The sequence below is a fragment of the Haemorhous mexicanus genome, chromosome 1 (assembly GCF_027477595.1).
Source record: "Haemorhous mexicanus isolate bHaeMex1 chromosome 1, bHaeMex1.pri, whole genome shotgun sequence".
Lineage (NCBI taxonomy): Eukaryota > Metazoa > Chordata > Aves > Passeriformes > Fringillidae > Haemorhous > Haemorhous mexicanus.
The window spans coordinates 157,663,088-157,681,333 of record NC_082341.1 but is presented as its reverse complement, the minus strand read 5'-3'; the positions used below and the strand labels follow the sequence as shown (position 1 = coordinate 157,681,333).

The following is an 18,246-nucleotide window of genomic DNA, read 5'->3' as shown; positions in this document are numbered from 1 at the left end:
CCAGTCTGGACCAGTCCAGACCAGTCCAGACCAGTCCAAACTGGAGTTTGGGATAATAAATGGGAGGGGAAAAATCCCAAAAATCCGGGAAAAATTCCTTTATTTTCTTGCTTTTATTGGATCAAACTGGGAGCCATTCCCAGTTCAAACCAGTCCAAACCAGTCCAGACCAGTTCAGACCAGTCCAAACCAATCCAGGTGAGTGCAAACCAGTCCAGACCAGTTCAGACCAGTTCAAACTGGTCCAAACCACTCCAGACCAGTTCCGATGAGCGTATACGAGTTCAAACCGGTACAAACCAGTTCAGACCAGTACAAACCAGTTCAAACCAGCCCCAAACCAGTTCAGACCAGTCCAGATGAATCCAAACCAGTCCAAACCAGTTCAGATGAGTGCTAACCAGTCCAAACCAGTACAAACCAGTCCAGACCAGTCCAAATCTTGGGCAAACTGGGATTTATTGAATCCAACTGGGAACCTCCCAGTCCTGACCAGTCCAGACCAGTTCAAACCGGTCCAAACCAGTCCAGACCAGTCCAAACCGGTCCAAACCAGTCCAGACCAGTCCAAACCAGTCCAGACCAGTCCAAACCGGTCCGAACCAGTCCAGGCCAATTCAAACCATTCCAAACCAGTCCAAACCAGTTCAGACCAGTCTAAACCAGTCCAAAGCAGTCCAAACCAGGTCAGGACCAGTCCAGATCAGTCCAGAGCAGTCCAAACCAGTCCAGACCAGTCCAAACCGGTCCGAACCAGTCCAGGCCAATTCAAACCATTCCAAACCAGTCCAAACCAGTTCAGACCAGTCTAAACCAGTCCAAAGCAGTCCAAACCAGGTCAGACCAGTCCAGATCAGTCCAGACCAGTCCAAACCAGTCCAAACCAGTCCAGACCAGTCCAAACCAGTCCAGACCAGTCTAAACCAGTTCAGACGGTCCAGACCAGTCCAGACCAGTTCAGACCAGTTCCCTCCAGCCTCTCCTCCCCGGCAGCCGCAGCTCCCGGATTTTGCCGCCGGCTCCGTCCGGCTCCAGGTCCCCGACGCCGCAGCCTGGGAAATTTGGGAATTTGGGGAATTTTGGGGAATTTTGGGAAATTTTGGGGATTTTGGGGAATTTTGGGGAATTTTGGGGCATTTCGGGGATTTTTGGGAATTTTTGGGGATTTTTGGGGGAATTTTTGGAGATTTTTTTGGAATTTTTGGGGATTTTTGGGAATTTTAGGGGATTTTTTTGGGGGAATTTTTGGGGATTTTTTTGGGATTTTGGGGAATTTTTTGGGGATTTTTTGGGGAATTTTGGGGATTTTTTGGAGCATATTTTAAGACTTTTTTGGAGAATTTTTGGGGATTTTTTGGGATTTTTGGGGAAATCTGGGGAATTTTTTTGGCTTTTTTTAAGATTTTTTGGGGCGATTTTTCAGGGAATGTTTGGGGGAATTTTTGGGGATTTTTGGGGGAATTTATGGGATTTTTTTGGGATTTTTTTTGGAATTTTTGGGGGGAATTTTTGGGATTTTTGGGGCATTTTTTGGGGAAGTTTTGAGGATTTTTTGGGAACCTTTTGGGATTTTTTGGGGATTGTTTGGGAATTTTTTTGGGATATTTTGGGGAAACTTTTGGGAAATTGTGGGGATTTTTTGAGGGAATTTTGGGGATTTTTTTTGGATTTTAGGGGGAATTTTGGGGGATTTTTTTGGGATTTTTTGGGCATTTTTGAAGAATTTTTTGGTGATTTTTTTTATTTTTGGGGGAATTTGGGGGATTTTTGGGGGATTTTTTGAGAATTTTTGGGGGAATTTTTGGGATTTTTTTGGCAGCTTTAAAGACTTTTTTGGGGATTTTTTTGGGGAATGTTTGGTGATTTTTGGGGGAATTAGGGGGATTTTTGAGGGATTTTTGGGGAATTTTTGGGAATTTTTTGGGGGAACTTTGGGGATTTATTGGGAATTTTTGGGATTTTTCTGGGGATTTTTGGGGGAATTTTTGGGGATTTTTCTGGGGATTTTTGGGGGAATTTTTGGGCATTTAAAAAGAATTTTTGGGGGAATTTTTTTTGGATTTTTGGGGAATTTTTTGGATTTTTTGGGAATTTTTTGGGGGAATTTGGGGAATTTTTTAGACTTTTTTTGCTGATTTTTTGGGAATTTTTGGGGGATTTTTTTGGGCTTTTTGGGGGATTTTTGAGGGAATTTTCGGGATTTTTTGGAATTTTTTGCAAAAATTGTTGGGAATTTTGGGATTTTTTTGGGGATTTATTGGGATTTTTTGAGGATTTTGGAGGGATTTTTTGAGGAATTTTTGGGGAATTTTTTGGGAAACTTCAGGGGGGGTTTTGGGGGATTTTTTGGGGATTTTATTGGGGAATTTTTGAGGATTTTTTGGGGGGATTTTTTGGGGGGATTTTTGGGAAATTTTTGGGAATTTTTTGGGAACTTTTTGGGAAACTTTTGGGGGTTTTGGGGGGATTTTTGGGGGAATTTTGAGAAATTTTTGGGGATTTTTTTGGAATTCTTGTCAGGATTTTTGGGAATTTTTGAGGGATTTTTTGGGAATTTTTGGGGGGATTTTTGGTGGAATTTTCAGGGATTTTTTGGGGATTTTCAGGAATTTTTTTGAATTTTTGGGGATTTTTGGGGGGGATTTTTTTGGGGCAATTTTTGGGATTTTTTTGGGAATTTTAGGGGATTTCAGGGATCCTGATGATGTCACCATTTTTTCCCACCAAAATTTCTGTCATTTTCCCCAAAATTTCCCCAATTTTTCCCCCAAAATTCCCATCCCCCCCCCCCAAATTCCCATTATTCTCTTATAATTCCCATTTTTCCCACCACAATCCCCAATTTTTCCCCAAAAATTCCCATTTTTTCCCAAAAATTCCCATTTTTTCCCCAAAAATTCCCCCCAAAAATTCAGAACTTTTTCCCCAAATCTCAATTCTCCCCCCATAATTCCTAATTCCCCCCCCAAAATTCCCATTTTTCCCCAAAATGCCAAAATTTTTTCCCCCTAATTCCCATTTCCCCCCCAAATTCCCCTTTTTTTCCCCAAAATTCAAATTTTGTGTCCCAAAATCCCCATTTTTTCCCCAAATCCCCAATTTTCCCCCCATAATTCCCAATTCTTCCCAAAATTTCCCATTTTTTACCAAAAATTCCCTTTTTCCCCCCCAAATCCCAATTTTTTCCCCACCAAAAATTCCCATTTTTCCTCCCAAAAATTTCAAATTTTTCACCCCAAAATTTCCATTTTTCCCCCCAAAATTCCATTATTTCCCTAAAATTACCCCCATAATTCCCATTTTTTTCCCCAAAATTCCCATTTTCACCCAAAATTCCCATTTTTCCCCAAAAATCCCCCAATTTTCCCCCAAAATTCCCATTTTCCCCCAAAATTCCCATTTTTCACCCAAAATTCCCATTTTTCCCCCAAAAATCCCCCAATTTTCCCCCAAAATACCCATTTTCCCCCAAAATTCCCATTTTTTCCCCAAAATCCCCATTTTTTTTCCCAAAATCCCCCAATTTTACCCCCAAAATTCCAATTTTTTCCTCCGAAAATCCCATTTTTTAGCCAAAATTCCCAGTTTTTCCCCAAAATCCCCCAAAATTCCCCCCCAAATCCCCATTTTCTCCCAAAATACCATTTTCCCCCCAAAATTCCCTTTTTTATCCCAAAATCCCCAAGTTTTTCCCCCCAAATCCCATTTTTCCCCAAAATTCCCAGTTTTTCCCCCAAAATCCCAATTTTCCCCCCCAAAATTCCCATTTTTCCTCCCCTAAATCCCAAATTTCCCATTTTTTCCCCAAAAATCCCCCAATTTTCCCCCAAAATTCCATTTTTTCCACAAAATTCCCATTTTTTTCCCAATCCCCCCAATTTTCCCCCCAAAATTCCCATTTTTTCCCCCAAAAATTCTCTTTTCCCCAAAATTCCCATTTTCCCCCAAAATCCCCCCAATTTTACCCCCAAAATCCCAAATTTTTCCCCAAAATTCCCAGTTTTCCTCCCCTAAATCCCAAATTTCCCCTTTTTTCGCCAAAATTCCCCTCAAAAATTCCCATTTTCCCCCAAAAATTCCCATTTTTTCCCCAAAATCCCCCAATTTTCCCCCAAAATTCCCATTTTTTCCCCAAAATTCCCCCCAAAATTCCCATTTTTTCCCCCAAAATTCCCATTTTCCCCCCAAAATTCCCATTTTTTCCCCCAAAAATTCCCTTTTTTCCCCAAAATCCCCATTTTTCCAAAAAAATTTCCATTTTTCCTCACTTAAATCCCAAATTTCCCCTTTTTTCCCCAAAATTCCCAATTTTCCCCCAAAATTCCATTTTTTCCCCAAAATTCCCATTTTTTCCCCAAAATTCCCATTTTTTCCCCCAAAATCCCAAATTTCCCCCCAAAATTCCCATTTTTCCTCCCTAAATCCCAAATTTCCCAGTTTTTCCCCAAAATTCCATTTTCCCCCAAAAATTCCCATTTTTCCCCAAAATTCCCCCCAAAATCCCCCAATTTTCCCCCCAAATTCCCCTTTTTCCCCCCAAAATCCCAATTTTTTTTCCCAAAATTCCCATTTTTTCCCCCAAAATCCCCATACTCTCCCAAAAATTTCCATTTTTCATCCCTTAAATCCCAAATTTCCCATTTTTTCCCCAAAATTCCCCCAGAATTCCCATTTTTTCTCCCCAAATGCCCATTTTTTCCCCAAAATCCCCATTTTCTCCCAAAAATTTCCATTTTACCTCCCTTAAATCCCAAATTTCCCCTTTTTTCCCCAAAATTCCATTTTTGGGCCCAAAATCCCAATTTTTCCCCAAAATCCCCCAATTTTCCCCCCAAAAATTCCCATTTTTTCCCCCCAAATTCCCATTTTCCCCCCAAAATTCCCATTTTTCCCCCCAAAATTCCCATTTTTTCCCCCAAATTCCCATTTTCCCCCCAAAAATCCCAATTTTCCCCCCAAATCCCGTTTTTCCCAAAATCGCCCGTTTTCCCCCCCATTTTTACCGGCCAGGCTGAGCAGCTCCAGGCCCCTCCCCCTCCTCCGCAGCCCCTCCAGGAGGTTCCGGAAGGTTCCAGGCCCCAGGCCGGGATTGGCCGACAGGTCCAGGGACAGCAGCGACGCGCAGCCGGGCAGGCGCCTGCCGGGGACACCGAAATCACCCAAAATCGCCCAAAATTGGGGAAAATGACACAAAATTGCCCAAAATTGGCACCGAAATGGGACCAAAATGGGGAAAATTGGAACCGAAATGGCCCCGAAATGGGGAAAAATGGGGGAAAGTTGTCACCAAAATGGCCAAAAATGGCACCGAAATGGGACCAACATGACACAAAATGACCCAAAATTGGCACCGAAATGGGACCAAAATGACCCAAAATGGTCAAAATTGGCACCGAAATGGGACCAAAATGGTCAAAATTGGCATCAAAATGGGACCGAAATGGTCAAAAATTGGCACCAAAATGGCCCCGAAATGGGGAAAAATGGGGAAAGTTGGCACCAAAATGGTCAAAATTGGCACCGAAATGGGACCGAAATGACCCAAAATGGCCAAAATTGGCACCAAAATGGGACCAAAATGGTCAAAATTGGCATCAAAATGGGACCGAAATGGTCAAAAATTGGCACCAAAATGGGACCAAAATGGGGAAAATTGGAACTAAAATGGTCAAAATTGGCACCAAAATGGGACCGAAATGACAGAAAATGACCCAAAATTGGCACCAAAATGGGACCGAAATGACCCAAAATGGTCAAAATTGGCACCAAAATGGGACCAAAATGGGGAAAATTGGCACCAAAATGGCCCCGAAATGGGGAAAAATGGGGAAAGTTGGCACCAAAATGGTCAAAATTGGCACCGAAATGGGACCAAAATGGTCAAAATTGGCATCAAAATGGGACCGAAATGGTCAAAAATTGGCACCGAAATGGGATCAAAATGACACAAAATGACCCAAAATTGGCACCAAAATGGGACCAAAATGGGCAAAAGTGGCACCAAAATGGGGGAATTGGGGGAAATGGGCAAAAGTGGCACCGAAATGGGACCAAAATGGTCAAAATTGGCACCGAAATGAGGAAAATGGGGGGGAAATGGGCAAAAGTGGCACCAAATTGGCACCAAAATGGCCAAAAATTGGCACCGAAATGGGACCCAAATGACACAAAATGACCCAAAATTGGCACTGAAATGGGACCGAAATGGGGAAAAATAGGGAAAAATTGAACTAATTGGCACAAAATGGCCCCCAAATGGCCAAAATTGGCACCGAAATGGGATCAAAATGGTCAAAATTGGCACCAAAATGGGGGAAAATGGGGAAAAATGGGCAAAAGTGGCACCGAAATGACCCAAAATGGTCAAAATTGGCACCGAAATAGGAACAAAATGGCCAAAATTGGCATCAAATGGGACCGAAATGGCCAAAAATTGGCACCGACATGGGACCAAAATGACACAAAATGACCCAAAATTGCCACCAATGGGATCGAAATGGTCAAAATTGGCACCGAAATGGGGAAAATTGGGGGGAAATGGGCAAAAGTGGCACCGGAATGGGACAGAAATGGCCAAAAATTGGCACCGAAATGGTGAAAAATGGGGGGAAATGGGCAAAAGTGGCACTGAAAAAGGCACAGAAATGGGGAAAAATTGGCACCGAAATGGGACTGAAATGGGGAAAAATGGTGAAAAATGGAACCAAATCGACACCAAAATGGGACCAAAATGGCCAAAATTGGCACCGAAATGGGACCAAAATGGCCAAAATTGGCACCGAAATGGCACCAAAATGGTCAAAATTGGCACCGAAATGGGGAAAAATGGGGAAAATTGGAACCAAAATGGCCTCAAAATGGGGAAAATGGTGAAAGTTGGCACCAAAATGGCCAAAATTGGCACCAAAATCAGCACCGAAATGACAGAAAACGACCCAAAATTGGCACCAAAATGGGACCAAAATGGTCAAAATTGGCTCCGAAATGGGGAAAATTGCGGGAAAATGGGCACAAGTGGCACGAAAATGGGACCGAAATGGCCAAAAATTGGCCCAAAATGACCCAAAATGACCAAAACTGGCACTGAAATGGGGGAAAATGGAACCAAATTGGCACAAAATGGCCCAAAATTGGCATCAAAATGGGACCAAAATGGCCAAAATTGGCACCGAAATGGGACCAAACTGGTCAAAATTGGCATCAAAATGGGACTGAAATGGCCAAAAATTGGCACCGAAGTATGACCAAAATGACACAAAATGACCCAAAATTGGCACCGAAATGGGACCGAAATGGCCAAAATTGGCACCGAAATGGGATAAAAATGGCCAAAATTGGCACTGAAATGGGACCAAAATGACACAAAATGACCCAAAATTGCCACCAAAATGGGACCAAAATGGTCAAAATTGGCACCAAAATGGGACCGAAATGACACAAAGTGACCCAAAATTGGCATCGAAATGGGACCAAAATGGGGAAAATTGGCACCAAAATGGCCCCGAAATGGGGAAAAATGGGGAAAGTTGGCACCAAAATGGCCAAAATTGGAACCGAAATGGGACCAAAATGACCCATAATGGTCAAAATTGGCACCAAAATGGGACCAAATTGGCACCAAAATGGTCAAAATTGGCACCAAAATGGGACCAAATTGGCACCAAAATGGTCAAAATTGGCACCGAAATGGGACCAAATTGGCACCAAAATGGTCAAAATTGGCACCAAAATGGGACTGAAGTGGTCAAAAATTGGCACCAAAATGACACAAAATGACCCAAAATTGGCACCGGAATGGGACCGAAATGGGGAAAATTGGAACCAAAATGGGGGAAATTGGGGAAAAATGGGCAAAAGTGGCACCGGAATGGCACCGAAATGGTCAAAAATTGGCAACAAATTGGGACCAAAATGACACAAAATTGGCACTGAAATGGCACCAAAATGGGGAAAATTGGCACCGAAATGGGACCAAAATGGTCAAAATTGGCATCAAAATGGGACTGAAATGGCCAAAAATTGGCACCGAAATGGGACCAAAATGGGGAAAGTTGTCACCAAAATGGTCAAAATTGGCACTGAAATGGGACCGAAATGACAGAAAATGACCCAAAATTGGCACTGAAATGGGACCGAAATGGCACCAAAATGGTCAAAATTGGCACCGAAATGGGACCAAAATGGGGAAAATTGGAACCAAAATGGTCAAAATTGGCACCAAAATGGGACCGAAATGACAGAAAATGACCCAAAATTGGCACCGAAATGGGACCAAAATGGTCAAAATTGGCATCAAAATGGGACCAAAATGGTCAAAAATTGGCACCGAAATGGGACCAAAATGGTCAAAATTGGCACCAAAATGGCCCCGAAATGGGGAAAATTGGGGAAAGTTGTCACCAAAATGGTCAAAATTGGCATCAAAATGGGACCAAACTGGTCAAAATTGGCACCGAAATGGGGAAAATTGGGGGAAAATGGGCAAAATTGGCACCGAAAAGGCACCGAAATGGGGAAAAAATGACACAAAATGACCCAAAATTGGCACCGAAATGGGACCGAAATGGGAAAAATGGTGAAAAATGGAAGCAAATCAACACCCAAATGGCACAAAATGGCCAAAATTGGCACCGAAATGGGACCAAATTGGCACCGAAATGGGACCAACATGGCCAAAATTGGCACTGAAATGGGACCAAAATGACACAAAATGACCCAAAATTGCCACCAAAATGGGACCAAAATGGTCAAAATTGGCACCGAAATGGGGAAAAATGACACAAAGTGACCCAAAATTGGCATCGAAATGGGACCAAAATGGGGAAAATTGGCACCAAAATGGCCCCGAAATGGGGAAAAATGGGGAAAGTTTGTCACCAAAATGGTCAAAATTGGCACCAAAATGGGACCGAAATGACAGAAAATGACCCAAAATTGGCACCGAAATGGGACCAAAATGGTCAAAATTGGCATCAAAATGGGACTGAAATGGCCAAAAATTGGCACCGAAATGGGACCAAAATGGGGAAAATTGGAACCAAAATGGTCAAAATTGGCACCAAAATGGGACCGAAATGACAGAAAATGACCCAAAATTGGCACCGAAATGGGACCAAAATGACCCAAAATGGTCAAAATTGGCACCGAAATGGGACCAAAATGGTCAAAATTGGCATCAAAATGGGACCAAAATGGGGAAAATTGGCACCAAAATGGCCCCGAAATGGGGAAAAATGGGGAAAGTTGGCACCAAAATGGTCAAAATTGGCACCGAAATGGGACCAAAATGGTCAAAATTGGCATCAAAATGGGACCGAAATGGTCAAAAATTGGCACCGAAATGGGACCAAAATGACACAAAATGACCCAAAATTGGCATCAAAATGGGACCAAAATGACACAAAATGACCCAAAATTGGCACCAAAATGGGACCAAACTGGTCAAAATTGGCACCGAAATGGGGAAAAATGGTCAAAATTGGCATCAAAATGGGGAAAAATGACACAAAGTGACCCAAAATTGGCACTGAAATGGGACCAAAATGGGGGAAATTGGCACCAAAATGGCCCTGAAATGGGGAAAATGGGGAAAGTTGGCACCAAAATGGTCAAAATTGGCACCAAAATGGGACCAAATTGGCACCAAAATGGTCAAAATTGGCACCGAAATGGGACCAAAATGGGGAAAAATGGTGAAAAATGGAAGCAAATTGACACCAAAATGGCACAAAATGGCCAAAATTGGCACTGAAATGGGACCAAAATGGACAAAATTGGCACCGAAATGGGGAAAAATGGCACCAAAAATGGCCCAAAATGCCCCAAAATGGCCAAAATTGGCACCAAAATGGGATCGAAATGACACAAAATGACCCAAAATTGGCACCAAAATGGTGAAAAATGGCACCAAAATGGCCCCAAATCAGCACAAAATGGCTCAAAATGGTCAAAATTGGCACCGAAATGATGAAAATTGGGGAAAAATGGGCAAAAGTGGCACCAAAATGGGATAGAAATGACACAAAATGACCCAAAATTGGCACCAAAATGGGGAAAAATGGGGGAAATGGCACCAAAATGGCCCCGAAATGGGGAAAAATGGGGAAAGTTGGCACCAAAATGGTCAAAATTGGCACCAAAATGGGACCAAATTGGCACCAAAATGGCCAAAATTGGCACCGAAATGGGACCGAAAATGGGGAAAAATGGCACCAAAATGGGACCAAAGTGACCCAAAATGGCCAAAATTGGCACCGAAATGGTGAAAAATGGCACCAAAATGACACAAGATGACCCAAAATGGTCAAAATTGGCACCGAAATGGGATCGAAATGACACAAAATGACCCAAAATTGGCACCGGAATGGGACCGAAATGGGGAAAATTGGAACCAAAATGGGGGAAATTGGGGAAAAATGGGCAAAAGTGGCACCGGAATGGCACCGAAATGGTCAAAAATTGGCAACAAATTGGGACCAAAATGACACAAAATTGGCACTGAAATGGCACCAAAATGGGGAAAATTGGCACCGAAATGGGACCAAAATGGTCAAAATTGGCATCAAAATGGGACTGAAATGGCCAAAAATTGGCACCGAAATGGGACCAAAATGGGGAAAGTTGTCACCAAAATGGTCAAAATTGGCACTGAAATGGGACCGAAATGACAGAAAATGACCCAAAATTGGCACTGAAATGGGACCGAAATGGCACCAAAATGGTCAAAATTGGCACCGAAATGGGACCAAAATGGGGAAAATTGGAACCAAAATGGTCAAAATTGGCACCAAAATGGGACCGAAATGACAGAAAATGACCCAAAATTGGCACCGAAATGGGACCAAAATGGTCAAAATTGGCATCAAAATGGGACCAAAATGGTCAAAAATTGGCACCGAAATGGGACCAAAATGGTCAAAATTGGCACCAAAATGGCCCCGAAATGGGGAAAATTGGGGAAAGTTGTCACCAAAATGGTCAAAATTGGCATCAAAATGGGACCAAACTGGTCAAAATTGGCACCGAAATGGGGAAAATTGGGGGAAAATGGGCAAAATTGGCACCGAAAAGGCACCGAAATGGGGAAAAAATGACACAAAATGACCCAAAATTGGCACCGAAATGGGACCGAAATGGGGAAAAATGGTGAAAAATGGAAGCAAATCAACACCCAAATGGCACAAAATGGCCAAAATTGGCACCGAAATGGGACCAAATTGGCACCGAAATGGGACCAACATGGCCAAAATTGGCACTGAAATGGGACCAAAATGACACAAAATGACCCAAAATTGCCACCAAAATGGGACCAAAATGGTCAAAATTGGCACCGAAATGGGGAAAAATGACACAAAGTGACCCAAAATTGGCATCGAAATGGGACCAAAATGGGGAAAATTGGCACCAAAATGGCCCCGAAATGGGGAAAAATGGGGAAAGTTGTCACCAAAATGGTCAAAATTGGCACCAAAATGGGACCGAAATGACAGAAAATGACCCAAAATTGGCACCGAAATGGGACCAAAATGGTCAAAATTGGCATCAAAATGGGACTGAAATGGCCAAAAATTGGCACCGAAATGGGACCAAAATGGGGAAAATTGGAACCAAAATGGTCAAAATTGGCACCAAAATGGGACCGAAATGACAGAAAATGACCCAAAATTGGCACCGAAATGGGACCAAAATGACCCAAAATGGTCAAAATTGGCACCGAAATGGGACCAAAATGGTCAAAATTGGCATCAAAATGGGACCAAAATGGGGAAAATTGGCACCAAAATGGCCCCGAAATGGGGAAAAATGGGGAAAGTTGGCACCAAAATGGTCAAAATTGGCACCGAAATGGGACCAAAATGGTCAAAATTGGCATCAAAATGGGACCGAAATGGTCAAAAATTGGCACCGAAATGGGACCAAAATGACACAAAATGACCCAAAATTGGCATCAAAATGGGACCAAAATGACACAAAATGACCCAAAATTGGCACCAAAATGGGACCAAACTGGTCAAAATTGGCACCGAAATGGGGAAAAATGGTCAAAATTGGCATCAAAATGGGGAAAAATGACACAAAGTGACCCAAAATTGGCACTGAAATGGGACCAAAATGGGGGAAATTGGCACCAAAATGGCCCTGAAATGGGGAAAATGGGGAAAGTTGGCACCAAAATGGTCAAAATTGGCACCAAAATGGGACCAAATTGGCACCAAAATGGTCAAAATTGGCACCGAAATGGGACCAAAATGGGGAAAAATGGTGAAAAATGGAAGCAAATTGACACCAAAATGGCACAAAATGGCCAAAATTGGCACTGAAATGGGACCAAAATGGACAAAATTGGCACCGAAATGGGGAAAAATGGCACCAAAAATGGCCCAAAATGCCCCAAAATGGCCAAAATTGGCACCAAAATGGGATCGAAATGACACAAAATGACCCAAAATTGGCACCAAAATGGTGAAAAATGGCACCAAAATGGCCCCAAATCAGCACAAAATGGCTCAAAATGGTCAAAATTGGCACCGAAATGATGAAAATTGGGGAAAAATGGGCAAAAGTGGCACCAAAATGGGATAGAAATGACACAAAATGACCCAAAATTGGCACCAAAATGGGGAAAAATGGGGGAAATGGCACCAAAATGGCCCCGAAATGGGGAAAAATGGGGAAAGTTGGCACCAAAATGGTCAAAATTGGCACCAAAATGGGACCAAATTGGCACCAAAATGGCCAAAATTGGCACCGAAATGGGACCGAAAATGGGGAAAAATGGCACCAAAATGGGACCAAAGTGACCCAAAATGGCCAAAATTGGCACCGAAATGGTGAAAAATGGCACCAAAAATGACACAAGATGACCCAAAATGGTCAAAATTGGCACCGAAATGGGATCGAAATGACACAAAATGACCCAAAATTGGCACCGAAATGGGACCAAAATGGTCAAAACTGGCACAGAAATGGTGAAAAATGGCACCAAAATGGCTCCAAAATGCCCCAAATTGGCACCAAAATGGGGAAAAAATGGGGAAAAATGGAACTAATTGGCCCAAAATGTCCCAAAATGGCCAAAATTGGCACCAAAATGGGACCAAAATGGGGAAAAATGGCACCGAAATGGCACCGAAATGGCCAAAATTGGCACTGAAATGGGACCAAAATGGGGAAAATTGGCACCAAAATGACCCAAATGTCACCGAAATGACCCAAAATGGCCAAAATTGTCACCAAAATGGGGAAAATAGGGGAAAATTGGCACCAAAATGGTGAAAAATGGCACCAAAATGGCCAAAAATTGGCACAAATTGGCCCAAAATGACCCCAAATGCCCCAAATTGGCACCAAAATGGGGAAAAATGGCCCAAATTGGCACCAAAATGGCCCCAAAATGTCCCCAAATGGGGCCAAATGTCACCGGATGGCACCAAAGCGGCACCAAAATGGCGGCAAATGTCCCCAGGGTGTCCCCAATGTCCCCAGGGTGTCCCCAGGGTGTCCCCAGGGTGTCCCCAATGTCCCCAGGGTGTTCCCAATGTCCCCGAGGTGTCCCCAGGGTGTCCCCCTGTCCCTGAGGTGTCCCCAGGGTGTCCCCAGGGTGTCCCCAATGTCCCCGAGGTGTCCCCAGGGTGTCCCCAAGGTGTCCCCGAGGTGTCCCCAGGGTGTCCCCCTGTCCCCTCACCGTGCCAGCTCGTCGATGTCCCCGTCCCTCAGGTGGTTCCCGGCCAGCGAGAGGTGACAGAGGGCACAGCCGGCCTGGAGGGGACAGCGCGGGGACATCGGCCATGGCACCAAGGTCACCAAGGTCACCAATGTCCCACAGAGTCCCCAGTGCCCCACAGAGTCCCCAGTGCCCCACAGAGTCCCCAGTGTCACCAAACCCTCCAGCGTCCCCAATGTCCCCAACATCTCCCATGGTGCCAATGTCACCGATGTCCCCTGAGTGTCCCCAATGTCCCCAACAACCCCGATGTCCCACAGAGTCCCCGATGTCCCCAAGGTCCCCAAGATCCCTCCAATGTCCCCTGAGTGTCCCCAATGTCCCCAGACCTGCCGCAGGTACTCAGCCACGTGCCTGCCGATGTCCCCAAATCCCAACGTCCCCCAATGTCCCCAATCCCCCAGTGTCCCCGATGTCCCCAATGTCCCCAATGTCCCCAATCCCCCTGAGTGTCCCCGATGTCCCCAATGTCCCCAATCCCCCTGAGTGTCCCCAATCCCCCCAATGTCCCCAATCCCCCTGAGTGTCCCCAATCCCCCCAATGTCCCCAATCCCTCTGAGTGTCCCCAATGTCCCCAAACCCCCAATGTCCCACAGAGTCCCCGATGTCCCCAACATCCCTCCAATGTCCCCCAATGTCCCCAGTGTCCCCAGACCTGCTGCAGGTACTCAGCCAGGTCCCTGCCGATGTTCCCAAATCCCAACGTCCCCCAATGTCCCCAATGTCCCCAGTGTCCCCAATCCCCCTCAATGTCCGCAATGTCCTCAATGTCCCCAATCCCTCTGAGTGTCCCCAATGTCCCCAAACCCCGCAATGTCCCCAATGTCCCCAATCCCCTGAGTGTCCCCAATGCCCCTGAGTGTCCCCGATGTCCCCAATCCCCTGAGTGTCCCCAGTGTCCCCAGTGTCCCCAGACCTGCCACAGGTACTTGGCCAGGTCCCTGCCGATGTCCCCAATCCCCCCAATGTCCCCAATCCCCTCAATGTCCCCAATCCCCCCAATGTCCCCAATCCCCCTGAGTGTCCCCAATGTCCCCAATGTCCCCAATCCCCCTGAGTGTCCCCAATGTCCCCGATGTCCCCAATCCCCTGAGTGTCCCCAATCCCCTGAGTGTCCCCAATCCCCCCAATGTCCCCAATCCCCCTGAGTGTCCCCAATGTCCCCAATCCCCCTGAGTGTCCCCAGTGTCCCCAGTGTCCCCAGACCTGCCACAGGTACTCGGCCAGGTCCCTGCCCATGTCCCCAATGTCCCTGACGTCCCCAATCCCCTGAGTGTCCCCAATGTCCCCGATGTCCCCAATCCTCCCAATGTCCCCAACATCCCCAATGTCCCCAATCCCCCCAATGTCCCTGATGTCCCCAATGTCCCCAATCCCCTGAGTGTCCCCAATGTCCCCAATCCCCCCAATGTCCCCAACATCCCCAATGTCCCCAATCCCCCCAATGTCCCTGATGTCCCCGATGTCCCCAATCCCCTGAGTGTCCCCAGACCTGCAGCAGGTACTCGGCCAGGTCCCTGCCGATGTCCCCAATGTCCCTGACGTCCCCAATGTCCCCAATCCCCTGAGTGTCCCCAATGTCCCCAATGTCCCCAATCCTCCCAATGTCCCCAACATCCCCAATGTCCCCAATCCCCCTGAGTGTCCCCAATGTCCCCAATCCCCTGAGTGTCCCCAATGTCCCCAGACCTGCAGCAGGTACTCGGCCAGGTCCCTGCCGATGTCCCCAATGTCCCCAGTGTCCCCAATCCCCCCAATGTCCCCAATCCCCCCCAATGTCCCCAATCCCCCTGAGTGTCCCCAGTGTCCCCAGACCTGCCACAGGTACTCGGCCAGGTCCCTGCCAATGTCCCCAATGTCCCCAATGTCCCCAATCCCCTCAATGTCCCCAAATCCCCCCGATGTCCCCAATCCCCTCAATGTCCCCAATCCCCTGAGTGTCCCCAATGTCCCCAATGTCCCCAGTGTCCCCAGACCTGCTGCAGGTACTCGGCCACGTCCCTGCCGATGTCCCCGGTGTCCCCGATGTCCCCACAGGTGACCGCTGCCACCTCCAGGCTCCGCAGGCTCCGGGCCGGGATCGTCCTCAGGAGCTGCCGCAGCCCCGCCCGGCCCAGGGGGTTGTGGGACAGGGACAGCCACCTCAGAGGGGACATCTCTGCCACCGGGGACACCCCAAAATCAGCCCCAAAAGTCCCAGAATTTGCCCCAAAATTTCCCCCCAAAATCCCCAGAAATTTCCCCAAAATCCCCAAAAAATTCCCTAAAAAATTTCCGATTTTTCCCCTAAAATTCCCAATTTTCCACCTAAAATTCCCAATTTTTCCCCCCAAATTCCCCATTTTTTCTCCCCAAAATTCCCAATTTTTTTCCCTAAATTTTTTTTCTTTTCCCCAAAAAAATTTCCAGGATTTTTTCCCAAAATTCCCAAGTTTTCCACAAAAAAATTCCCAATATTTTCCCCCTAAAATTCCCAATTTTTTCTCTAAAATTCCAATTTTTCCCCCTAAAATTCCAATTTTTTTACCTCCAAAATTCCCAATTTTTCCCCCTAAAATTCCCAGTTTTCCCCCCAAAATTCCCAATTTTTCCCCTAAAATTTCCCAAGTTATACCGCTAAAATTCCCAATTTTTACACCAAATCTTCCCCATTTTTCCCCCTAAGATTCCCAATTTTCTTCCCCCGAAGTTCCAAATTTTTCCCCCAAAATTCCCAATTTTTTCCCTAAAATTTCCCAATTTTTACGCCTAAAATTCCCAATTTTTACTCCAAAAATTCTCCATTTTTTCTCCCCAAAATTCCCAATTTTCTCCCTAAAATTTTCCTCCCAAAATTCCCAATTTTTCTCTCCTAAAATTCCCAATTTTTACCCCCAAAATTCCATTTCTTTATGCAAAAATTCCCATTTTTACCCCTAAAATTCCCAATTTTTCATTTTTCCCTAAAACATTCCCAATTTTTCCCTAAAAATTCCCAAATCTTCCCTTAAAAAATCCCATTTTTTATCCCAAAAATTCCAAACTTTTCCCCCTAAAATTCTGATTTTTCTCCCCTAAAATTCCCAATTTTTACCCCCAAAATTCCATTTCTTTACCCCTAAAATTCCCAATTGTTACACCCAAAATGCCCAATTTTTACCCCAAAATTCCCAATTTTCCTCCAAAAATTCTCAGTTTCCCTAAAAAATTCCCAAATTTCTTCCCCCTAAATTCCCAATTTTTCCCCTAAAAATTCCCAATTTTCCCCCCTAAAATTCCCAATTTTTCTCCAAAAAATTCCCAATGTTTCCCTAACAAATTCCCATTTTTTACCCCTAATTTCCCAATTTTTCCCTAAAACATTCCCAATTTTCCCTTAAAATTTCCAATTTTTCCCTTAAAAATCCCATTTTTTATCCCAAAAATTCCAATTTTTTTCCCCCAAAATTTTGATTTTTTTCCCCCTAAAAATCCCAGTTTTTCCCCCTAAAATTCCTTTTTTCCCCCAAAACTCTGAATTCAAACCCCAAAAATTCCAATTTTTTTGCCCCAAAATTCCCAAATTTTCTCCAAAAATTCCCAATGTTTCCCTAAAAAAATTCCCATTTTTTACCCCTAAAATTCCCAATTTTTCCCTAAAAATCCAATTTTTTTTCTCCAAAAAATCACAATTTTTCCCTAAAAATCCAATTTTTTACCCCTAAAATACCCCAAAATTTTCCCCAAAACATTCCTAATTCCCCCCTAAAATTCCCAATTTTTCCCCCCAAAATTTCCAATTTTTTCCCTAAAAATCCCATTTTTTATCGCAAAATTTCCAATTTTTTCCCCCAAATTTTTGATTTTTTTCATCCCCAAATTCCCAATTTTCCCAATAAAAATCCCAATTTTTTTCTCTAAAAAAATCCCATTTTTACCCCAAAAATTCCATTTTTTTCCCCAATTTTTGCCCAAAATTCCCATTTTTCACCCCAAAATTCACCCTGGCTGAGACCACACCCCTGGACATCCAGAGTGACCACAGAGTGACCACAGAGTGACCACAGAGTGACCAACCCCAATAAAATCGCCCCAAAATTCCCATTTTTTACCCCAAAAATTCCATTTTTTTGCCCCAAATTCCCCAATTTTTGCCCAAATTTCCCGTTTTTGGCCGCAAATCTCACCCGGGATGGGGAAGGGCTCACTCAGACCGCAGCCCTGGACATCCTGAGTGACCACAGAGTGACCACTGAGTGACCAACCCCAATTTAATCGCCCCAAATTTCCCATTTTTCACCCCAAAAATTCCATTTTTTTGCCCAATTTTTGCCCAAAATTCCCATTTTTCACCCCAAAATTCACCCTGAGTATGACCACACCCCTGGACATCCAGAGTGACCACAGAGTGACCACGGAGTGACCAACCCCAATAAAATCACCCCAAAATTCCCATTTTTCATCCCAAAAATTCCATTTTTTTTATAATTTTTGCCCAAAATCCCCATTTTTCACCCCAAAATTCACCCTGAGTATGGCCACACCCCTGGACATCCAGAGTGAC

General features: G+C 44.6%; 1 protein-coding gene across 1 annotated transcript; it reads right to left on the bottom strand.

The window, feature by feature from the left end:
• Window positions 1-83: 83 nt before the first annotated feature.
• LOC132338739 (tonsoku-like protein) lies at window positions 84-17,905 on the bottom strand. The gene is made up of 5 exons (XM_059868552.1): window positions 17,870-17,905; window positions 15,701-15,882; window positions 13,685-13,758; window positions 5,004-5,137; window positions 84-1,052 (listed from the first exon to the last, which is right to left on the bottom strand). Exons 2-5 carry the CDS (start codon window positions 15,878-15,880, stop codon window positions 958-960), a joined length of 483 nt encoding a protein of 160 aa, XP_059724535.1. The 5' UTR covers window positions 15,881-15,882; window positions 17,870-17,905; the 3' UTR covers window positions 84-957.
• Window positions 17,906-18,246: the final 341 nt, after the last annotated feature.